We start from the raw sequence: 21,643 nt of genomic DNA on the forward strand, positions 1-21,643 counted from the left end.
GACAGCCTCCATATTGTGGTATGGACAGGAGAAAGAGAGCAAAACTTGAGAAAATGAACAACCAAAAATATTGATGCCTCAGCTGTGGCTCTTCCAGACTCAGAAAAGTGTTGGGAAGGATGGATAAATTTAATTATTCATAATACAGCCAGGCTGAAAACAATCCTCCCTACTGGCTGGACAATACAGTTACTTATGGATAAATCCAAAAGTCAAATAGACTGTTCCATCTCACCCCCCAAAATGTATGGTTCACCCCGCACCTGTAACCCTCCCCTAAAACATCAAGTGCCTGTAACCCCATTGGCCCAAGTCTTGTTCCAGCCCACCTTGAAGCCCCTGATAAGGGTCTCTGAGGGGCCAGACGCTCTCTTGGATCTTCCCCCCTCTCAGGACCTCCACCCTGTCCTAGAGCATCCTCTTCTCTCTCCCCTCCCCCATCCCCTCAAGCTTGCCAGGTGCTGCATCTGGCAGCTCCAAGCAAGACCTTTCTCCATCCCTAATAAACCTCATATCCTAAGAGCAGCCTTCAGAGATCTCTCGTCTCCATTCACCTAAACCGTCCTGGAGCACAGTGCTCCCTACAGAAAAGAAATTGGAATTCTAGGTGAATGTTAAACAGGGCCATGCCAAAGGAATTCTTGGGCCAAAATGTTTCACCCAGTGGCCACAGTGGCCTCATTGCCTGCAGAATTGTGCAGCCACAGCTTCCACGGGAACCGAGGCCCAAAACCTGATGACAACAGGATCTCCGACTGTTCCAGTCTGCCATCAAGGTCAAGCTTTGATAACCAAAAGAGCCTCGCAATGGATGAGCAGTGCTTGGTTATTACAGTGTGAAACTTGTTCAGTGGCACAGGAGGATTCAGAACTGAGGACAGGGGAAGGGTTTAACCCAGCCTCCTGTTTGAACAGCCCACAGAGGGGCTGGGAAGAAACCCAGCACTGCATTCAAGTGACACAGCTCCAGACCCAGCCTGGGGGAGATTCAGGAGACATTGCCTGGCCTGAGGCAGAAAATGTCTTTGTGGATGGCTCTTCAAGGGCAGAAGAAGGGAAAAGAGTTCCAAGACACGCTGTTATTGAGGAAAGGGAATCAGACAAAGTGCAGGTTACCCCCCATGGTCAGCTCAACCAGCACAGCTGTGTGTGCTTGTAAGAGCCTGGCACTTAAATGTCCTGAGCAGGAAGGCTTCAATATCTTCTGGTGACACCATCTCACCTAACAGGGGGGCAAAAGCAATTCTGACTGCTCAGCAACCACTGGATCACTTATTAAGGTATTTCCAAAAGAAATAATTCCAATAAAAGGCATTGTGGAAGAAACAGACTCAGAGAGCAGAACTCATTTCACAAGAAAGATCCTCCAGGGGGTTATGGCAGCTTTAGGAATACAATGGGACCTCCATAATCCCTGGCACCCCCAGAGCTCAGGCTGGGTACAAAGACTGAATGGGGAATTGAAATAAACACCTTTGGAAGCTGGGGATAGAAACCAAGATGCCATGGGTACGGCTTTTGCCATTGGCTTGGGCAAGAAGAAGAGCCAGACCTAGGGCAGATATTCAATTATTTCCCCTTGCAATTGATCTCAGGAATCCTTACCTAGGAATTCTGCACCTAGTGCAGGGTGGAGATAAGGGATGCACATTTAAAGCAGTCTGTGGCCAGAATCCTGTCTCTGGTGCAATCTCTCCCCCAGGAAGCTGGGCTGGCACAGAGCCTGCCTTGGCACTTTGCTGCTGCCAACATCCAAGCAGGACATGGGCTCTGCCTAAGGAGTGCAAAGCAGCACCACTGGTGGCCAAGTGGCGTGGCCCATGCCAAGGGGCCCCGAGGCCAGAAACAGCCGCCAGCACAGCTGAACACGGGGGGACCCCTCAGCCTGGGCTCCAGGTCTCTGCAGCCCCGGAGATTTGCACTTCCCGCCTGCAGCAGGAGGATGGGAGGCCCCCCTGAGCCTGCACTGAAGGCAGCGCAGCAGCAGCCAGGGCTCCACAGCGGGGCAAGGCCCTGGGCCTGCCCACACCTCCTCTGCTGAAATCCTCGGCCTGGCCACCCTCCCTGGGCAGCTCCAGCCACCGGGGCCAGCCCTTGCTGCCACTGCTGCAGCTTCAGTGCTCGCTGGGCCTGCACTGCCACAGCTGCTGGGGACACACCGGGACAATTCCACTCTGGCTCTCACTCACACTCACACACTGCCCTGCCTGCCAGTGCATCCATGGAAAATAGACCAGCTCATAGACTTGAACATTGTTAACCTTTGATTTCTCTACTCAGGCTTGCTTTGCCTTGGCCTTAGGGAAACAAATGTTAAAGGTTTTGTTAAGGGATGTTACACCACTCAGTGGAGATGAGTTTCACATCTCAACACACTGGGAATGGCCCAAAAGATACCCACAAAGATAATGACCAGCAGCAAAACATCAACCCCAGCAGCAAACAGCAACCAACACCTACCCCAGACACTGCTCCCGGCAGGGCTGCAGACACCTGGTCTGCAAAAGGCTCAGAAGGAAATCCAGCACTTCCCACCTCATTAACAGCACAAGCAAAGAAATCCGGGTCCAACTGGAAACCAAATACTAAAAACTGCACAACTTGAAACTACAGAATATTAAACCAGTGGATTTAGATTGCTTCAGACTACACAAGTTTGGGAAAAATCGAGTAAAACCCGCATGTAATGGAACTATTTTCTCGGCACACCAGGGCTATGTGGGAATGGAATGATTTCTGTTGCACATCCTGGCCAGAATCAAGGAATGCCTTGACTCTAACACTAAACAGATTAGTGAAGTTTTTATTTTTTCTGAAGTTTCAGTGCAAAGTTTAGAGCATTAGAGTATTTTTTTATTACGCATACTTCTATATAGCTGGTTAGGTTTGGGTAAAGGATGTGAATATGAGTTTTCCTTCCGAGGGGAAGTAGACAAAACTGAATTACCTTGGGATTTTTTCTCTATATTTTTGCGTAGCTGTAAAAGATAGAAAAATGTTGATCTGGGTTTTTTGAAGTTCACCTTTAGGCTGCATCACTAGAAGAGATTTAATGGTGACCCCTTAATGTTTAAACAGGTAGCCTGGACAGGAGCTTTAGAAATGCAAATTAACACTGACAGGGCAAACTGAGGACAATGTACCTGGCTCTTCTTGCCTGGGGCAGGAATTGGCTGATTCCCTCTGCCCCTCACCCCAAGCTCTGCCTGCTTGCACAGATGGAATCTGCACAGCTGAAGGCAGAGCCCATGCTGAGGATCTCTGACTCTGAAACAGAAATGGCTGAAGCTGCAAAGGGAAACAGCAAATGGAGAATGTTGGGAAAACCTCACTAAAATAAGGGGGTATCATCCCTCTGCCCACTCCAACATCTGCTGTCACTGTCTGTGCTGTACAGGGTGTATCACAGCACTGGGGTTTCTGCTAGAACAAGTTCAGGGAAATCAGTTGGAATTCAAGTATTTGATGATGTAATTAGAAAAAAGAGGTCAATTGATGGAGTCCCAGCTGAAGGGAGCACCCAAAAATGCGGAAAAGATTAATGGCCACCAGAACAAATCCTACAACACCATGGACCAGCCCCTGAGAACCCAAACCAATTCATATCAGGAGACAGAGAAACCATTTATCATTTCATTGGCATCATTAGACTACAAGCTGTCCTCGGAATAAGAACCAACCAGACAGCTCCAGCTCCTGACCTTCCTGCCGACCAAGCCACTGAAATGAGGAACACAACGTTTCACCAGGGGATGGAATCGGATGATGTGTTAGCAGAAAAAACAGGAGTTTGTGGAAAACTAAATGGCTCAAACTGCTGCTGGTAAAGAGATGACAAGGGAAAAGTCATGAAAAGGATAACAAAGGAAAAAAAAGAGCAGTTTATGTATTGGTCAAACATGGAAAGGATGGGAATGGGACACGCTTTCCTGGCTCCCCAGCACACCAGGGGTTAAAGGAATGCTGCTTCTCCTCTTCTGTGCTGCAGCAACTCTCATCTTTTTACCATGCTCCACACCTTGGCAGTGCAGCTCATCCAGCAGCTGAGCCAGGGCATGTAGGTGGCAGCCAGGCCTCCTGATCCACAAACGCTACAAAAGGACAGGGAATGAGGGCACCGAGAATAATCCCAAAACCAAAGAGGGCCTGGGAAGAACAAAACAGAGTCAAGAAGTGAATCTGCCTCGAGATAGGGCCAGGCACTTGTAGATAAGGGGAGAAACCATCAGTTCCAATAAATGTTTCAAATTGACCCAGACAGCTGCTCAAAGTCCCGCTACATTCCCGAACTTCAAGGAGAAGAACAAAGACTTAACAGAGCCATGAATATCGGCTGTTCTACAAAAGGAGGGTGCACATTAACGAGGACAGGCTCCAGGCGCATCAGGAAGTCGGAACCTTCCAAGGAACTCAGCCGGTGGGCAGAGGCAGAGGGAGATGCAGCCGGGAAAATGAGGATAAAAAGGAGGCTGCGGACTACAGCCACGGCAGAGAGCGCACGGCAAATGCCCCACGGCCTCTGCCCCTGCTCGGCAATAAAGTCACCTGCCCGGATGGCGAATCCCGGAGCCGCCCGCAGCGCGCCCCGCATGGCGGGGGCGGGTCCCGCCCCTCGCAGCCCTCACCTGCCGCCCAGGTGAGCTGGTGCGGCTCGGCCGAGGTGTTTTGTGCCACTGCGGGAAGGCGTTCTCGCTGCGCCGCGCGAGCGGCGCCTGAACCCGCACCTGGGCCCGCGGCCTTCACCTGCGCGCAGCGCCGCGAGCGCTTCGGGATGAAACAGCACTGCCGAGACATGGAACTCACCCCGGCTACGGCCCTGCACCCGCAGCACCTGCGAGCGCACCTTCGTGGGGAGGGACGGCTTCGTCAGGCACCGGGGCACCTGTGCGGGGACAGCTGGCACACCTGAGTGACACGTGGGTGACACCTGAGTGACCCCTGAGCAACACCTGAGCAACACCTGGCACACCTGAGTGACACCTGAGTGACACCCGGGTGACACATGACACACCTCAGTGACACCTGGGTGACACCTGAGTGACACCTGGCACACCTGAGTGACACCTGGGTGACACATGACACACCTGAGTGACACCTGGGTGACACCTGAGTGACATCTGAGCAACGCCTGGCACACCTGACACCTGAGTGATACCTGAGTGACACCTGGCACATCTGAGTGACACCTGAGTGACACCTGGCACACCTGAGTGACACCTGGCACACCTGGACACAGGTACATCACACCTGAGTAACACTTGAGTGACACCTGGGCACAGGTAATGTTACACCTGAGGACAGATGTCATACCTTGGCATGGGTGATGTCACACCTGGGTGGGTGCAGGGACACAGAGCCACCTGTGCAGGGACATGGTGATGTCACATGTGTGACATTATCACATCTGGGGGATGAGACACCTGGGGAGTGGGGGGGAACATCACAGCTGGTGAGGTGACATCACACCTGGTGGAGTTGGTGACATCACACCTGGTGGAGTAACATCACACGTGGTAGAGTTGGTGACATCACACCTGGTGTGCTGGAGAGGTGACAGGGGAGGGGACAGCTGGGCATGACGGGATGTCACGCCCAGGTGAGCCTGAAGGTCACACACCTGGATGATGTCACAGCTGGGCAGGAGGGGTGTGTGGACAGGTGATGTCATGGCCAGGTGAGCTCGTGATGTCACACCTGGGTGGGGATGAGGTCATAACCAGGTGACATCACACCTGGATAACCAGGTCCCACCCACACCTGGGCACCTGGAGCCCTCACACCTGCTTTCCTCCCACCTGGATCCCTCATACCTGAGTCCCAGCCCACCCAGATGTTGGGGTTCCTGCACACCTGGATCACCAGTTCTCAGAACACCTGGGCAACTGCACCCCACCCAGACACACTTGGATCACCCCAGGACACCGGGATCCCTCCAAAAAACACCTGGAGCCATGGAGGAACACCTGGAACTGCCCCCAGGACACCTGAGACCCCTCCCAGGCACACCTGGATGCCTCCTGAACACAGCAGAAACCCCCAGGCACACCTGGATCCCCCCAGATAACACCTGGGACTCCCCCAAAACCACCTGGAAATGCCTCAGGGACACCTGGATCACCCCTGGGACATCTGAACCTCCCTCAAGGACACCTAGATCCCCCCAAAAACCACCTGGGCCCACCCAAAACCCACCTGGACCCACCCAAAACCCACTTGGACCCACCCAGGAACACCAGGGACCCCCCAAACTCATTTGGACCCCCCCCAAAGCCCACCTAGAACCCCCCAAAATCCCACCTGGCCCCTCCCCCGTGACATCACAGGTGTGGTCCTGCTCCCCCACTGCCCTGGGTTTGAATTTTTGGGTCGATTTGTGGCGATTCTTGGTTTCCATTGATAAAAAATCAATCTGGGGTGGGGCCAAGGCTGATTGGGGCGGGGCCTCAGGAGGGGCGGGGCCAGAACGCGGAGCTGGGAATGGGGAGGGGCGGGGCCTGAGGGGGCGGGGCGCTCGGTGGGCGTGTCCAGCAGCGAGGGGCGGGGCTAAAACACGGGGCGGGGCCAAAGGGGGCGGGGTCAGTGTCTGGGGGTTCGTCCTGCCCGCTCCCACCCCCCCAAATTCCCCCAGACCCTCCCTCACCGCCCCTCCCTCACCCATGGGACACACACCAAAACCTCCCCAGCCCCTCCCCCCTCGGTCCCCCGGAGCTGTTTTCACCTGGGAACCCCCAAATCTTTGGGAATTCTCACCTGGGACACCCTAAAGCTCACCTGCACGCCTCCAAAATCTCCTCAGGACCCTGCAAACCTCACCTGGGACCCCCAAACCTCACCTGGAACCCCCCAAACTCTCACCTGAGACCCCCAAACTTCTCCTGGGACCCCCAGACCTCACCTGGGCAGCTGGGAAACCACAAATCATTGGGAATTCTCCTCTGGGACCCTCCAAACCCTCCCCTGGGACCCCCTAAAGCTCACCTAGGACTTCCCCAAAATCTCCTCAGGACTCCCCAAAAGCGGCCAAAGGTGGGGCACGGCCAGGGCGATGATGTCACCTCTTCCTGTTTCCCCTCCCCGGCCATGTTCCCGCGTGTCCCCAACTGTCCCCGGCCGTGTCCCCTCCCCGGAGTGTCCCCAGCGGCCATGGAGCCCCACGAGGTGCGACAATCCCAGCGTGGGGGCGGGAGGGGACAGTGGGGACACAGGAGGGCCAGAGGGGTGGAGGGGACCGAGGGTGGCAGGAGGGGACAGTGGGGGATGAGGGGTTGGCAAAGGGACAGAGGGGACAGCAGAGCCCTCCAGGGAGGGGACAATGGAACCCTGGGAGGGCACAGGGGCCACTGTAGGAGGCCACAAGTGCCTCCAGGTCCCTGACACCTCCCTTGTCCCCTCCCAAGCTGTCCCCCCACCAGCTGCTGGAGGCGATGGTGGCCGTGGTGGCCACACTGGGCGAGCTGGTGGCCACCCTGAGAGAACTGACGGCCACCGTGGCCAGGCCGCACAGGGACGTGCTGCTGGCCGTGTCCCCAGAGTTCCTGCAGGTGGCTGTGGGGACCTTGATCTTTCACCTCCAGGACGCCCTGCGCCACTACCGTGTCCCCTCCCTGGGCTGGACCCTGGCCCACCTCGGGGACACCCCAGGGACCACCTGGGCCTGTGTGAGAGCCCTGGCCAGCGCCAGGCATGTGCTGGACAGGCTCATGGACAGCTGGGCCCAGCTGGCCAAGGGGGCCACCAAGCTCCGTGACGCCTGCAGGGATGCGGCCACCAGGAGGGGACAGCGGCTGGAGCTGCACCTGGGGCTGCTGGGGGACTTGGTGGCCGCGTGTGACGAAGCCACCGCGTTCCCCCGGGAGCTGCAGCGCCGGCTCGGGGACATCGAGGCTGCCCTGGAGGGGGCAATGGAGGTGTCCCCTGATTTCCGTGTGGCCTTGGTGGCCACAGTGGCCGAGGCTGAGCAGCTGTGGGAGGCCAGTGCCCGCCTGGCCATGCGTCACCTGCTGGGGACACTTGGGGACATCAACACCCTCTTCTTCTGTCCCCCTCCTGGCCACGGTGGCCGCGTGGTGGCCGAGCAGTGCCAAAGAGCCATGGAGGACATCCAGAGGCTGCTGTTCACAGAGCAACATCACCACTGGGCTGTCATCAGGCCGGTGTCACCTCTGCAGAGACTCGGGGACATCCTGATGGCACTTTGGGAGCACTTGGGGACACTTTGGGAAGGCGTGTGGTGACGCTGGTGGGGGCAGGGGGGTGAACGAGCCTCCCCTCAGTGCCCTGCAGGAGACCCGGCTGGGATTTGGGGGCCGGGGGGTCCCCAGGCAGCCCGCGCTGCTGAGTACTGACCCTGCCCAGGGGGGTGCCAGGACCCCCCAAAAACCGCACCCGCACCCCCTTCAGTGCCCCCGAACCCCGTCGAGCCCTGACCCCCCCTCACCGGGCACTGGGACGAGTGGAAACCCCCCCTCGGTTTTCTGGTGGTCGAGATGACCCTGAGATTGTGAAAAGTCCTTTTCTCCCAGCCCACGCGGGCAGAGAAGGAGTCGAGATGTGGAGCTTTGCTTCTCAGGGCCGTTTATTTTCCCTTGTCTCTAACACGCTTTGTCTGCTCTGCTGAGCTCTGTCTGGCAGCTCGGTCTGTGGCAGCCTCCCTGCCCTCAGGGCGCTGTTTACCTTTTACACTAAAAACTACCTGTACTGTGTTTACATTAACGTGCCAATATCTATCATTTATGTTGGACAGTGAATAGAATAGTGTCATCATCTCAGCAAGACATGGAGGGCAAGAAGAAGGAGCAGAAAGTCAGGACACGCCCAAATCCCTCCATCTTCTTCCCTTAAACCCCGTATTGTAAAACCCTAAAATTTTACTTTTCCACCCTGTGTTAATTCACCTACCACGCTACTCAAACCCTTGTATTTTGTAATTCCTCATACAAAGTTGGCAATTTTCTCCAGGGGCTAAAACCAAAGCCACCGGTGTTCTTGACACCGTGCCAAGGTCTCTGAGCCCACTGCCAGGGTCTCGAGCCATCCTGGCAGCCAGAGGAATGTCCTGGATTCCAACACCCCCCAATTACCGACCACTGGGAGCCCCCCGGGAACTGCCCCCCCCTCACCAAGCACCGGGATAGGGACCGAACCCCCTTTGAACTCTGGGAACCCCCCAGGCACCGGGATCCCCCGGGCAGCACCACCCCCATGCACCGGGACAGGGACCGGGCCCCCCTCGTGCTCCGACCCCCCCAAGCGCTGGGCCTGGATTCCCCTTTGTGTCCCCCACCCATGACGGAGGTTCCATCCCTTCCCCTTTGATCCCCCCAGAGCTGTGGGACTCCCAGGAACAGTGCTGTGACTGGGGGGGACCCCAAGCACTGAGGGGGCTCTGGGGGTTCACCAGCACCAGGGGAGTCCCTTAGGGTTTGGTCTTTCCCCCCCCCCGCCCCCCCCATTATCTCCCAGGACCCCCTGTTATCATCAGGGTCTCCCCCAGTTTACTGGGACCCCCCCAAAACCTGCTTCCCCTGTTCACCGATCCCCCCAAAAGCACTGGGACCCCCCGAGCCATGAGCCCCCCCAGTGCACCAGGACCCCCCACTCACCTCCCATCCCCCATCCATGGGAACCCACCCAAATCACAGCAGCACAAGGAGAAAAAGCCAACACCTTCCCCACACCCAACAGGGATCACCAGGACCACGCATCATCAGGGCTCTGCCCAACGGGGGTCACTGGGGATCATCCAGGCCTGATCCTCCCATGGGGGATGGAGCTGCAGCAGCGCACCAAGATCTCCCCTCACTCCAAGCTCTTCCCTCACTCAGGGCACTCACAGGGCTTCCCTTAGTGGTGCCTCTGTTGGTGCTGGGTCAAGTTTGAGCTCATGGAGAAGCTCTTCCCACACTTCCCACACTCGTAGGGCCTCTCCCCAGTGTGGATGCGCTGGTGCACGATGAGGCTGGAGTTTTGCTTGAAGCCCTTCCCGCAGTCGGGGCAGCGGTAGGGCCTCTCCTCTGTGTGAATCCGTTCATGTTTGAGGACGCTGGAGCTGGTCCGAAAGCTCTTCCCACACTGGGGACACTCGTAGGGCCTCTCCCCAGTGTGGATGCGCTGGTGTGTTCTCAGGTGTGAGCTCCGCCCAAAGCTCTTCCCACATTCCAAGCACTCATAGGGCCGTTCCCCAGTGTGGAGCACCTGGTGCTTGACCAGGCCAGACATGTCTTTGAAGCCCTTCCCACACTTCCCACACTCGTAGGGCCTCTCCCCGGTGTGGATGCGCTGGTGCATGGTGAGGTGGGAGTTTTGCTTGAAGCCCTTCCCACAGTCAGAGCAGCGGAAGGGCCTCTCCTCTGTGTGAATCCGCTCGTGTCTGAGGAGATTGGAGCTGGTCTGAAACCTCTTCCCACACTCCCCACACTTGTAGGGCCTCTCCCCAGTGTGGATGCGCTGGTGTTTTCTCAGGCCTGACCTCCTCCCAAAGCTCTTCCCACATTCCAAGCACTCAAAGGGCCGTTCCCCAGTGTGGAGCACCTGGTGCTCATTCAGGCCAGGCATGTCTTTGAAACCCTTCCCACACTTCCCACACTCGTAGGGCCTCTCCCCAGTGTGGATGCGCCGGTGCATGGTGAGGTAGGAGTTGTGCTTGAAGCCCTTCCCGCAGTCGGGGCAGCGGAAGGGCCTCTCCTCTGTGTGAATCCGCTCATGGAGGAGGAGATGGGAGCTGGTCCGAAACCTCTTCCCACACTCCCCACACTCGTAGGGCCTCTCCCCAGTGTGGATCCTCTGGTGCTGGATCAGTTGGTAGCTCCAGCTGAAACCCTTCCCACATTCCAAACACTTGTGGGGCTTCTCCCTGCCATGAGGCTTCTCCACCAGCTCCGAGCTCCGCCTGGATCTCCGCCCGCCTTCCTGGCTCAGGGGGGCTCTTTCCTCCCCGCAGCTCCCTGGGCTGGGTTTGCAGCTCCTCCTCCTGCAGCATCTCCGGGGCTTTTCCTCCTCCTCCATCCAGCCACACCCAGGGAATGACAAATCCTGGTTTGAGGGAAAAACAAGAGGAGAGCACCTTGGACTGGAAGTTCCTTCTTCCCAAGTTCATCTCAGGAAGTCATTGGGAATCTTGTGTCTGTAAGAACCTCCAAAACACCAAGATTCAGCCCAAAAATCCCACAAACTTTAAGACACAGAACAAAACCTCCCCAAACATCACAGCTCAGCAAAAACCTCCTCCAAAATATAAAGATTCAGCTCCCATATAAAACCAAAGCACCAACATTTAGCCCAAGAAAGCTCAGAAACACCAAGATTCACCCCGTGAAAATCATGGATCCACTTCCAGTCACCTGCTGCATGTGGAGGGAGCAGCGCTCCTGGGGCTGGGGGAGGCTGCAGACACAGGGAGTGGTGGAACCTTCTGCTGCTTCCTCTTTCTGCTCCTTCTCCTCCTCCTCTTGTGTCTCTACTCTTCCTCACACTCCTCTTCCTCCTGCTATTCCTCCTTCTCCTGCACAATCCCACCCTCTCCTGCCACCTGCATCCTTTGACCGTTCTGTTCCTCAAGCCTGCTTCTCCTTCCCTTCTCCTCCTGCCCCCAGGCCCAGCACCCACTGCCGGCTCCCTCTTCCCCCCAGCCCCACAGCATCCCAGCGCAGGGGCAGGGATGGAGCTGGGGCAGGTCGGGCTGGGGCAGCGCTGGGCTCTCGGCCGCTCCCGCCCGCACTCGGTCCCCACTGCAGCCGCTCCCGCCAGGACAGCGCGGGGGGGCCCAGCCTTGGCGCTGCCCCACTCCCACCTCCCCAAATTCCCCTCGCGGGGCCATGGGGCCGAGGGGGGGCGCAGGTGGGTCCAGGTGGGGAACGCGGGGAGCTGCGAGTCTGCCTGGCAACTGGTGAGTCATCAGCGCCGCGGGCTCTGATTGGCTGAGCTCTGCCCGAGCCTGGGGCTGCAGCACAGAGGGGACACCCTGCTCCAGGGGGGATGTCCCACAAACGGGGGACCCCATGGAAGGAACCACAGGAAAGTGTCTTTACAAACAGATGCTGTGAGTCTGCTCGGAGATAGGGCCAGGGACCTGTACATAAGGAAGTGACAGCAGACACAATCTGTCTCAGAAAATGTTATTAACTGATGACACAGACTGCTCCTCAGCCAAGGTCCTGCTCAGAAGTTCCAGAAGAAAAACAAAGACTTAACAGAGCCATGAATATCATTGGCTATATAAAAACAGGGAGCATATTATGGGAGTATGTAGTAGGTGGATTGGGAAGTCTGTACCTCTCAAGTACTTCAGTCAATGCGGAAAGGGAGAGGAAGATGTGGCCAGGAGAATTAGGATGAAAAGGAGGCTGTGTCCTCCAACACTGTCCGGGGCGGCGGGCAGGGAGTGCAGCTGAAGGTGCCTCACCCACTTTGGGTGATCGGCTCCCTTGGCTGGCAGTGGCACCGGGGATTGATTGGGGACCCGGGAGTGACCAGGAGACAGACGAGTGACACATCAGGGGGTCTGAGAAGAGTCAGCAGGGAGAGAGCACTGAAAATCTCATCAGTGAGTGCCCTGGGATCCTCGGGGAGTGAACATGGCAGGGCACCCATGGAGGGGAGAAAAGGGAAAGCCAGGGAGGGTCCTGGCCAAAGGGATGATGATCCCAAAATGTCTCTGAAGGGCTCCTTTCGAGAATGCTGAGGTAGTTTGCACATTCCCCCAGAGGTAATTAAGGACATGGACACCCAGGGAGGAAATAAGGGAAATTGAGAAGGCATTTGGAAAACAAGGGAATGGAGGGTGTTGGTGTGCTGGGAAGGGATCAGGTGAAGGGGAGTGTGCAGCAATATCATTACAGCAAGAGGCAGCAGGAGGAATCTATGTGGTAATAAAAAGGATGACGGAAAAGAGGAGAAGGAGAAAAATACTCAGGATTGGGATGATTTTCAGCAGGGTCTTATTCTCGAAATTTGCCAGCTGATCCAGATCCTTTCCATCCCCGGTTTCCCAGACAGGAAAAGCAGGAGGTCAGGATGCCAGGGGTTTCTCTGCGCTGGCAGCGGCAGCACCGGGCGCAGAGGTGCGGCACCGGGAGCACGGGCTGGGGCCTGTGGGGAGCTGCGGGGCCGGGCCGGGGCTGTGGGGCAGCCGGGGCTCAGCGCCGGGCGCTGCCTGACCCCACCAGCCCCGGGCAGGGCCGGCAGTGGCCCCCGGCCCCCAGGAGGCTGCGGGACGCCCCGGCCGCTGCCCGGCCCCGGGGAGCTGCCGGCCCTGCCCGCCGGGGGGGCCGCCTTTGGACACTGCGGCAGGACAGGCACCGGCTCTGCCACACGGGCTGGGCAGGGACCCTGAGCACAACGGGGAAAACAAGGGAACAGCTGGGAAATGCAGAGTACTTGGTAAAATAAAAAGGCAAATGGTGGAGAAAAAGGTTAAAAATTTGGGATATATTTTGACTGAAGGTTCGTGGTTGAATGACCCAGAGTTGGTGTGGGCAATCTCAGAAGTAACACTACCCATGAACAAAAAGGAGCTGTGACAATGCTGAGGATTAGAAGGGAATTACACAACCTGGACTGAGGATTCTCTGTTCCAGGACTGTAGGACTTTTTAGCCCCAGACAGCCTCCATATTGTGGTATGGACAGGAGAAAGAGAGCAAAACTTGAGAAAATGAACAACAAAAATATTGATGCCTCAGCTGTGGCTCTTCCAGACTCAGAAAAGTGTTGGGAAGCATGGATAAATATAATTATTCATAATACAGCCAGGCTGAAAACAATCCTCCCTACTGGCTGGACAATACCGTTACCTACAGATAAATCCAAAAGTCAAATAGACTGTTCCATCTCACCCCCCAAAATGTATGGTTCATCCCCTAAAACATCAAGTGCCTGTAACCCCATTGGCCCAAGTCTTGTTCCAGCCCACCTTGAAGCCCCTGATAAGGGGTCTCTGAGGGGCCAGACGCTCTCTTGGATCTTCCCCCCTCTCAGGACCTCCACCCTGTCCTAGAGCATCCTCTTCTCTCTCCCCTCCCCCATCCCCTCAAGCTTGCCAGGTGCTGCATCTGGCAGCTCCAAGCAAGACCTTTCTCCATCCCTAATAAACCTCATATCCTAAGAGCAGCCTTCAGAGATCTCTCGTCTCCATTCACCTAAACCGTCCTGGAGCACAGCACTCCCTACAGAAAAGAAATTGGAATTGTAGGTGAATGTTAAACAGGGCCATGCCAAAGGAATTCTTGGGCCAAAATGTTTCACCCAGTGGCCACAGTGGCCTCATTGCCTGCAGAATTGTGCAGCCACAGCTTCCACGGGAACCGAGGCCCAAAAACTGATGACAACAGGATCTCCAACTGTTCCAGTCTGCCATCAAAGTCAAGCTTTGATAACCAAAAGAGCCTCGCAATGGATGAGCAGTGCTCGGTTATTACAGTGTGAAACTTGTTCAGTGGCACAGGAGGATTCAGAACTGAGCACAGGGGAAGGGTTTAACCCAGCCTCCTGTTTGAACAGCCCACAGAGGGGCTGGGAAGAAACCCGGCACTGCATTCAAGTGACACAGCTCCAGACCCAGCCTGGGGGAGATTCAGGAGACATTGCCTGGCCTGAGGCAGAAAATGTCTTTGTGGATGGCTCTTCAAGGGCAGCAGAAGGGAAAAGAGTTCCACGACACGCTGTTATTGAGGAAAGGGAATCAGACAAAGCGCAGGTTACCCCCCATGGTCAGCTCAACCAGCACAGCTGTGTGTGCTTGTAAGAGCCTGGCACTGAAATGCCCTGAGCAGGAAGGCTTCAATATCTTCTGGTGACACCATCTCACCTAACAGGGGGGCAAAAGCAATTCTGACTGCTCAGCAACCACTGGAACACTTATTAAGGTATTTCTAAAAGAAATCATTCCAATAAAAGGGATTGTAGAAGCAACAAACTCAGACAGCAGAACTCATTTTACAGGAAAAATCCTCCAGGGGGTTATGGCAGCTTTAGGAATACAATGGGACCTCCAGAACCCCTGGCACCCCCACAGCTCAGGATGGGTACAAAGAATGAATAGGGAAAGAAAAAAGCACCTTTGGAAGCTGGGGATAGAAACCAAGATGCCATGGGTACGGCTTTTGCCATTGGCTTGGGCAAGAAGAAGAGCCAGACCTAGGGCAGATATTCAATTATTTCCCCTTGCAATTGATCTCAGGAATCCTTACCTAGGAATTCTGCACCTAGTGCAGGGTGGAGATAAGGGATGCACATTTAAAGCAGTCTGTGGCCAGAATCCTGTCTCTGGTGCAATCTCTCCCCCAGGAAGCTGGGCTGGCACAGAGCCTGCCTTGGCACTTTGCTGCTGCCAACATCCAAGCAGGACATGGGCTCTGCCTAAGGAGTGCAAAGCAGCACCACTGGTGGCCAAGTGGCGTGGCCCATGCCAAGGGGCCCCGAGGCCAGAAACAGCCGCCAGCACAGCTGAACACGGGGGGACCCCTCAGCCTGGGCTCCAGGTCTCTGCAGCCCCGGAGATTTGCACTTCCCGCCTGCAGCAGGAGGATGGGAGGCCCCCCTGAGCCTGCACTGAAGGCAGCGCAGCAGCAGCCAGGGCTCCACAGCGGGGCAAGGCCCTGGGCCTGCCCACACCTCCTCTGCTGAAATCCTCGGCCTGGCCACCCTCCCTGGGCAGCTCCAGCCACCGGGGCCAGCCCTTGCTGCCACTGCTGCAGCTTCAGTGCTCGCTGGGCCTGCACTGCCACAGCTGCTGGGGAGACACCGGGACAATTCCACTCAGTTACACTCACACTGCATTAGCTGGGTTGGTGGAAAATGTAGCAAGTTTCATTAAAAAAAAAAATTATTTCTCTACTCAGGCTTGGTTTGCCTTTGCCTTGGGGAAAGAAATTTTAAAGGTTTTGTTAAGGGATGTTACACCACTCAGTGGAGATGAGTTTAACATCTCAACACACTGGGAATACCCCAAAAGATACCCACAAAACATCAGTGCCCAGCAGCAAACAGCAACCAACACCTACCCCAGACACTGCCCCCAGCAGAGTTAGAGGCACCTGGTCTGCAAAAGGCTGAGAAGGAAATCCAGGAGTTCGAACCTAATTAACATCAGAGGCAAAGAAATCTGGGTCCAGTAGGAAACCAAATACTAAAAACTACACAACTTGGAAGCAATGAGCATTAAACCAATGGATTTAGATTGGTTCAGACTATATAAATTTAGGAAAATCTACTAAAACTCACATGTCATGGGATAATTTTCTCTGCACAGCCAGCCTATGTGTGAATGAAATGATTTCTGTTGCACATCTTTGCCAGAACCAAGGAATGCCTTGACTCTCTAGCACTAAAGATATTGTTGGAAATTTTTTTTCCCTGCAGTTTCAGAGACAAGATTACACTATGAGAATAACTTTCCGAAATAATTGTCCTGGCTTGTAAGATAAGCAGGTATTCTATCTGCCATCTGTTGGAGGTTGGGCAGTTTTCTTATCTCTTCCAAGAACAATGTCTCCCTCCGGGGAGATATCTTCTGTTCATGGACCATTGAATGACTCACTGCATGACCAGTAAAGTTACATCATCCCATTGTGAGATGCTCCACCCAGAGGGAGGAACCAAGCACCCCTACCTGCATAAAATCTGCACTTTTTGGGACACTGAGCAGCTATTAGCTGGATTCCCAGAAAAGCAGCTCATTTCTCTGCTGGATTCCCAGAGGAAGACCAAGCCCAACTACTACCAGACCTCCAAAGAAAACTCCACCCTTCTAGAGATCACCAATCCAGCAGCATTTCATCTGCCACTCCAGGAAAAACAGCCACCATTTAACTGGACTACTGCCAACACCCTAACTCCTCAGGGTGTTAGGTTTCTGACTCTATCACTAGTTTTGTTTGTACTAATTACATTTTTATTGTTATTATTTTTATTTAGTTTTTCTCCTAATAAGGAACTGTTATTCCCATTCCCATATCTTTACCTAAGAGCTTTTTTTGAAATTGTGGTAATTCGGAGAGAGGGAGTTTACCTTTTCCATTTCACAAGAGGCTTTTGCCTTCCTTCACAGACTCCTGCCTTTTCAAACCAAGACAGAGCCCTTGGACAATCTTCCACCCCTGTACCTGAATTCTCCTCCCCAGGCTCAGGCCCCTGTGCCTGCACCAGCGGGGCACCCGCCTCAGCCTGCACAGGCACAGGCACCGCCGTGTAACACACAGCCCTCGGCTCCGCTGCTGCCGGACCCATCAGATCCCTCCCAGCCCCACCTGCACCACAACAGGCAGACGATCCCGGGCACACACCTCCCCCTGGGAAAACTGCTTATCCTCCAGCTAGCAGAACACGGTGCAAGACACGGAGAGAAAACCATGACGATAGTGAGGAGGAAGGGGACAGACCCAGTCTTTACCCTCTAAGGGAAGTACCAACCGCTCCCGGAGTCATTGGGTACGTAAATGTGCCGATCAATATGGAAGATGTAAGAGCTTTCAGCAAGGAAATGCGGAAATTAATGGATAATCCTCTAGGGGTGGCAGAGAGGCTGGATGAATTTTTGGGGAACATCATCTATTCATATGATGACATCTGCACCATTCTAAGGTCGTTATTCAACGCCAAGGAACGGGACATGATACGGCAGGCTGCAATAAATGATTGAGAACACAGGAATCCCCAGGGAGGGAGTGGCACGAGAGAAAGCCTGAACAGAGGCCATCATAGAACACCCAGGCAGAGAAGGATCAGTCTAAAATGATAGGGCTAAGGAACATGGTAATACAGGGAATTTGGGGGACGGTACCAAAGGGACAGAACATTAGTAAAGCATTGGGGGAATGCCAGGGGAGGGATGAAATACCCACCAAATGGCTGGAGAGGCTGAGAAAGAGCCTCCAAATGTATTCGGATACCGACCCTAATTCACCTGTTGGGGCTATTCTGTTTAAAACACAATTTGTTGCTAAATCATGGGAGGACATATGGAAAAAGCTAGAAAAAATAGAAACTTGTCAAGAGAAAAGCCTCCAAGAATTGTTAAGGGAGACACAGAAGGTTTACATGAGAAGGAATGATGAAAAATAAAAAGCACAGGCAAGGATACTGGTGGCGCAATAAGGGAAGTGCAAAAACAGGAGCAGATACAAAATCCCGGAAAGCTGGCACAAACACAACAGCCCCAGGGAAAACCTAACCCCTCTCAGAAGAAAGGCATAAACAAACAGGTAAGCAGCCCTGAGTGCTTTTACTGTAAACAGAAAGGGCACTTTAAAAGAGACTGTAAGAAGAGAATGAAGGATGAACAGATCTTCCAGGAGGATTAGAGGTGTCAGGGGCTTTATAATTTGGGGTCCAGAACACCTGGAGAGCCCTTGATAAAATTAAAAATTAGACCCCAAAAACAAGAATTGGTGTTTTTGGTCAATTCAGGCGCAGAAAGAACTACAGTTCAGCGACTGCCACCTGGATGTACTAAAAGCAAGGATTCAATGGTGGTCACTGGGGCTAAAGGGGAACCCTTTAAGGTTCCGGTTTTAACAAATGTGGAAATAGAAAATAAGTTTTGTCTGGGGAACATAGTACTGGTAGAAGAAGCAGATTATAATTTGCTGGGGGGGATCTAATGGTAGCTCTGGGGATAAACCTGATAGCACAGGACTCCCAGCTCACAGTAAGTTTATACAAAATAACCGCTGAGGACAAAAATGAGATAAATCCCAAAGTGTGATTTGGGAAGAGGCGGGGAGGTTAAACACTCCACTCAGGAAGAGGCGGGGAGGTTAAACATGGAGCCAATTCACACTGAGATCCAGAGACTGGAGGATCCAATCAGGATTAAACAGTACTGCATTCCCATGAAAGGCAGGAATGGACTGAAGGCTGTAATTGAAGATCTAAGAAAGAAAGGCACATTGGAACTGTGCATGTCAAGACATTACACTCCTACCTTGGCAGTACAGAAGGCGGATGGTAATTACAGGCTGGTGCAAGATTTGAGGGTGGTAAATCTATTCTCTGTACTCACCAAACCTATTTGGACAAGCCCTTGAAAAACTCTTAAGTGAGTTTGTGCCCGTTAAAGGGACCAAATTACTACAATACGTAGATGACCTATTGGCAGCCGGACTCAGGGAGGAGGATGTGTGGGACCATAGCACTATTAAACCTCTTTGGGGAAAAAGGGTTGAAGGTCTCAAACTGAAATTACAGTTCACAGAGCCTGAGGTCAAGTACCTAGGCCATTGGTTAACAAAAGGTAAGAAGTTGGATCCGGACAGGATAACAGGTATCATTACTTTACCCCCTCCATGAACAAAAAAGGAGGTTAGGCAGCTGCTGGGGCTTCCAGGATACTGCAGGCAATGGATCAAGGGATATAGTGAGAAGTAAAAGTTTCTTCAAGAAAAGCTTATCACGGACAAGCTAAAGTAGACAGAGCAGGATGAGGAGGGTTTCAAGAAATTAAAAGAAACCCTCGCGGCAGCTCCTGAGTTGAGCCTCCCTGATGTAAAGAAACCTTTTCAGCTGTTCCTGGACATCAGTAATCACACTGCCCATGGGGTTTTAATGCAGGATTGGGCAGGGGCCAAGAAGCTGGTGGGGTATGTATCAAAGCTTTTAGATCCTGTAAGCAGGGATCTTACAAGCAATTGCAGCAGTGACAGTATTGGTGGAGGAGGCTAAGAAGGTGACTGTTACAGAATTTCTGAGAGAGAGGGCATGATTTATGTCTGGAGTGAGAACTGAGCTTCCCCTCAGTCTAGGCCACAGATTTGGGGCTTGTGAGGCCTTCCAGCCTCTGACGCAGTTAGAAATTAAGAGCTTGTGGCGCAGTTAGAAATTGTATTAAGGTGTGATGCGAAGCACTGGGCTGTCTGGGTGTAAAGTAGTATAGGTTTATAGTGTAAGGTTTAGGCCACTTTAAGACAAAGGTAAACAATGTTAGCTTGCCAATGAGAGTGCTTTGTAAACTATAAACTATATAGAAGTGTATAAAAACTGCCATCTTCTCTCGAATAAATGGAGAACATTGCATTAATCATATTGGTTGGATGTGCGTTCTGTCCTGTCCAGCTTCCCGTTATCTGAGGTCCCTGGTCGCAGGTGACCGTCGGGGCATTCTGCAGCAAAAGGCTGACAAGTGGCCAACTGACGCCAGGCTCCTACAGTATGAGGCTGTATTAATCCACTCCCGGGATTTGGAATTGTGAACTACCTCGGTGCAAAATCACACGCGATTCCTGGCTGGGGAAGCCGCAGGAGTGCCTTCCCATGACTGCGCAGAAGTGGTGGAGCTGCAGATCAAAATAAGGCCAGATTTAGAAGAAGGTGAAAAATGGTTTGTGGGTGGTTCTGCAAGGGTCATAGATGGGAAAAGGAAATCAGGATATTTCCTGATGGCAAAACCAGGGAGGTAGTGGAATCAGGACCCCTGAATCCCGGATGGTCAGCACAAGCTTGTGAGTTGTACACAGTATTGAGGGCCCTGTGGAAATTAGAAGGGAAAAAAGGAACAATTTTTACAGATTCAAATTATGCATTTGGGGTGGTACACATATTTGGAAAGATTTGGGAAGAACAAGGGTTACTCAATACTCAGGGAAAGAGGCTAGTGCATGAAGAAATAATCAGGCAAATCTTAAAGGTTATAAGGGGGCCAGAGGCAATTGCCATAGTCCACGTGAAAGGGCACCAGACAGGAATGCAGTTCAGGACCCAAGGGAACAATTTAGCAGACAAAGAGGCCAAAAGCATGCCTCTAATGAAGGTAAGTACCCCAGGAATCGAAGAAGGGGAGGTTCAGGAATATCCTCCCCACCCCTTCCTGAAGGAAATCGAGGGGTACAAGAAGATAGGAGGCCAGCTAGAAGGAGGTAAGTGGAAATTGCCAGATGGGAGGGAGCTGTTGTCGAAAGACTACAGCAGAAACATCCTGAGGAGATTACATCAACAAACACACTGGGGATTCCAGGCCCTGGCAGAGCAATTCCCTGGATTCTTCGGGTGCAAGGGGATTTATGAACTGGTAAAACAAGAGGTGCAGGGGGGTATGATTTGTCAAAAGATTAATCAGGCAAAAACACGGCAGCTGGCACTGGGAAGTCACCCAGTGGCATACAGACCTTTCAAAATGATTCAGGTAGATTTTACTGATCTGCCTAAGGTGGGGAGATATAAATTTTTATTGGTAATAGTGGACAAACTAACCCACAGGGTAGAAGCCCTCCTGAGCTCTCAGGTGATGGCTCAGACAGTATCAAAATTTCTACTAGAAGAAATCATACCCTGATATGGGTTAGTAAAATACATAGATGCGGACCAGGAGACACACTTCACCTCAAAAATTATTAGACAACAAGCCAATGCTGTTGGGATCCAGTGGGAATACCACACCCCATGGCAGCCTCAGAGCTCTGAACAAGTTGAAAGGATAAATCAAACATTAAAGGTTCAATTAGCAAAATTGATTTTGGAAACAAAAATGTCCTGGTTAAAGTGCCTCCCCTTAGCCTTGCTAAATATCCAGACCATGCCTCACTCCGAGACTGGAGTGTCACCTTTCAAAATGCTGTATGGGATGCCATATGAACATGGTATGCCAGTGGGGCATCCGAGGATAGAAGATGCACAGACACAGCCGTATCTCATAGCCATAAGTAAGAATCTGCAGG

General features: G+C 53.3%; 1 protein-coding gene and 1 pseudogene across 1 annotated transcript; one reads left to right on the forward strand and one right to left on the reverse strand.

The window, feature by feature from the left end:
* Positions 1–7,214: 7,214 nt before the first annotated feature.
* LOC146764134 (uncharacterized) lies at positions 7,215–8,234 on the forward strand. The gene has a single exon (XM_085565455.1). The coding sequence runs from the start codon at positions 7,425–7,427 to the stop codon at positions 8,232–8,234; it is 810 nt and encodes a 269-aa protein (XP_085421581.1). The 5' UTR covers positions 7,215–7,424.
* Positions 8,235–8,557: 323 nt separating this feature from the next.
* LOC144248389 (uncharacterized) overlaps positions 8,558–21,643 on the reverse strand; it is a 63,475-nt pseudogene continuing 50,389 nt past the window's right edge.

Source organism: Lonchura striata, chromosome 36 (genome assembly GCF_050655825.1).
Source record: "Lonchura striata isolate lonStrDom1 chromosome 36, ASM5065582v1, whole genome shotgun sequence".
NCBI classification, from domain to species: domain Eukaryota; kingdom Metazoa; phylum Chordata; class Aves; order Passeriformes; family Estrildidae; genus Lonchura; species Lonchura striata.

Excerpts from the sequence above, each read along its gene's own strand:
- LOC146764134 (XM_085565455.1), top strand. The coding sequence starts at position 7,425 with ATGGTGGCCGTGGTGGCCACACTGGGCGAGCTGGTGGCCACCCTGAGA.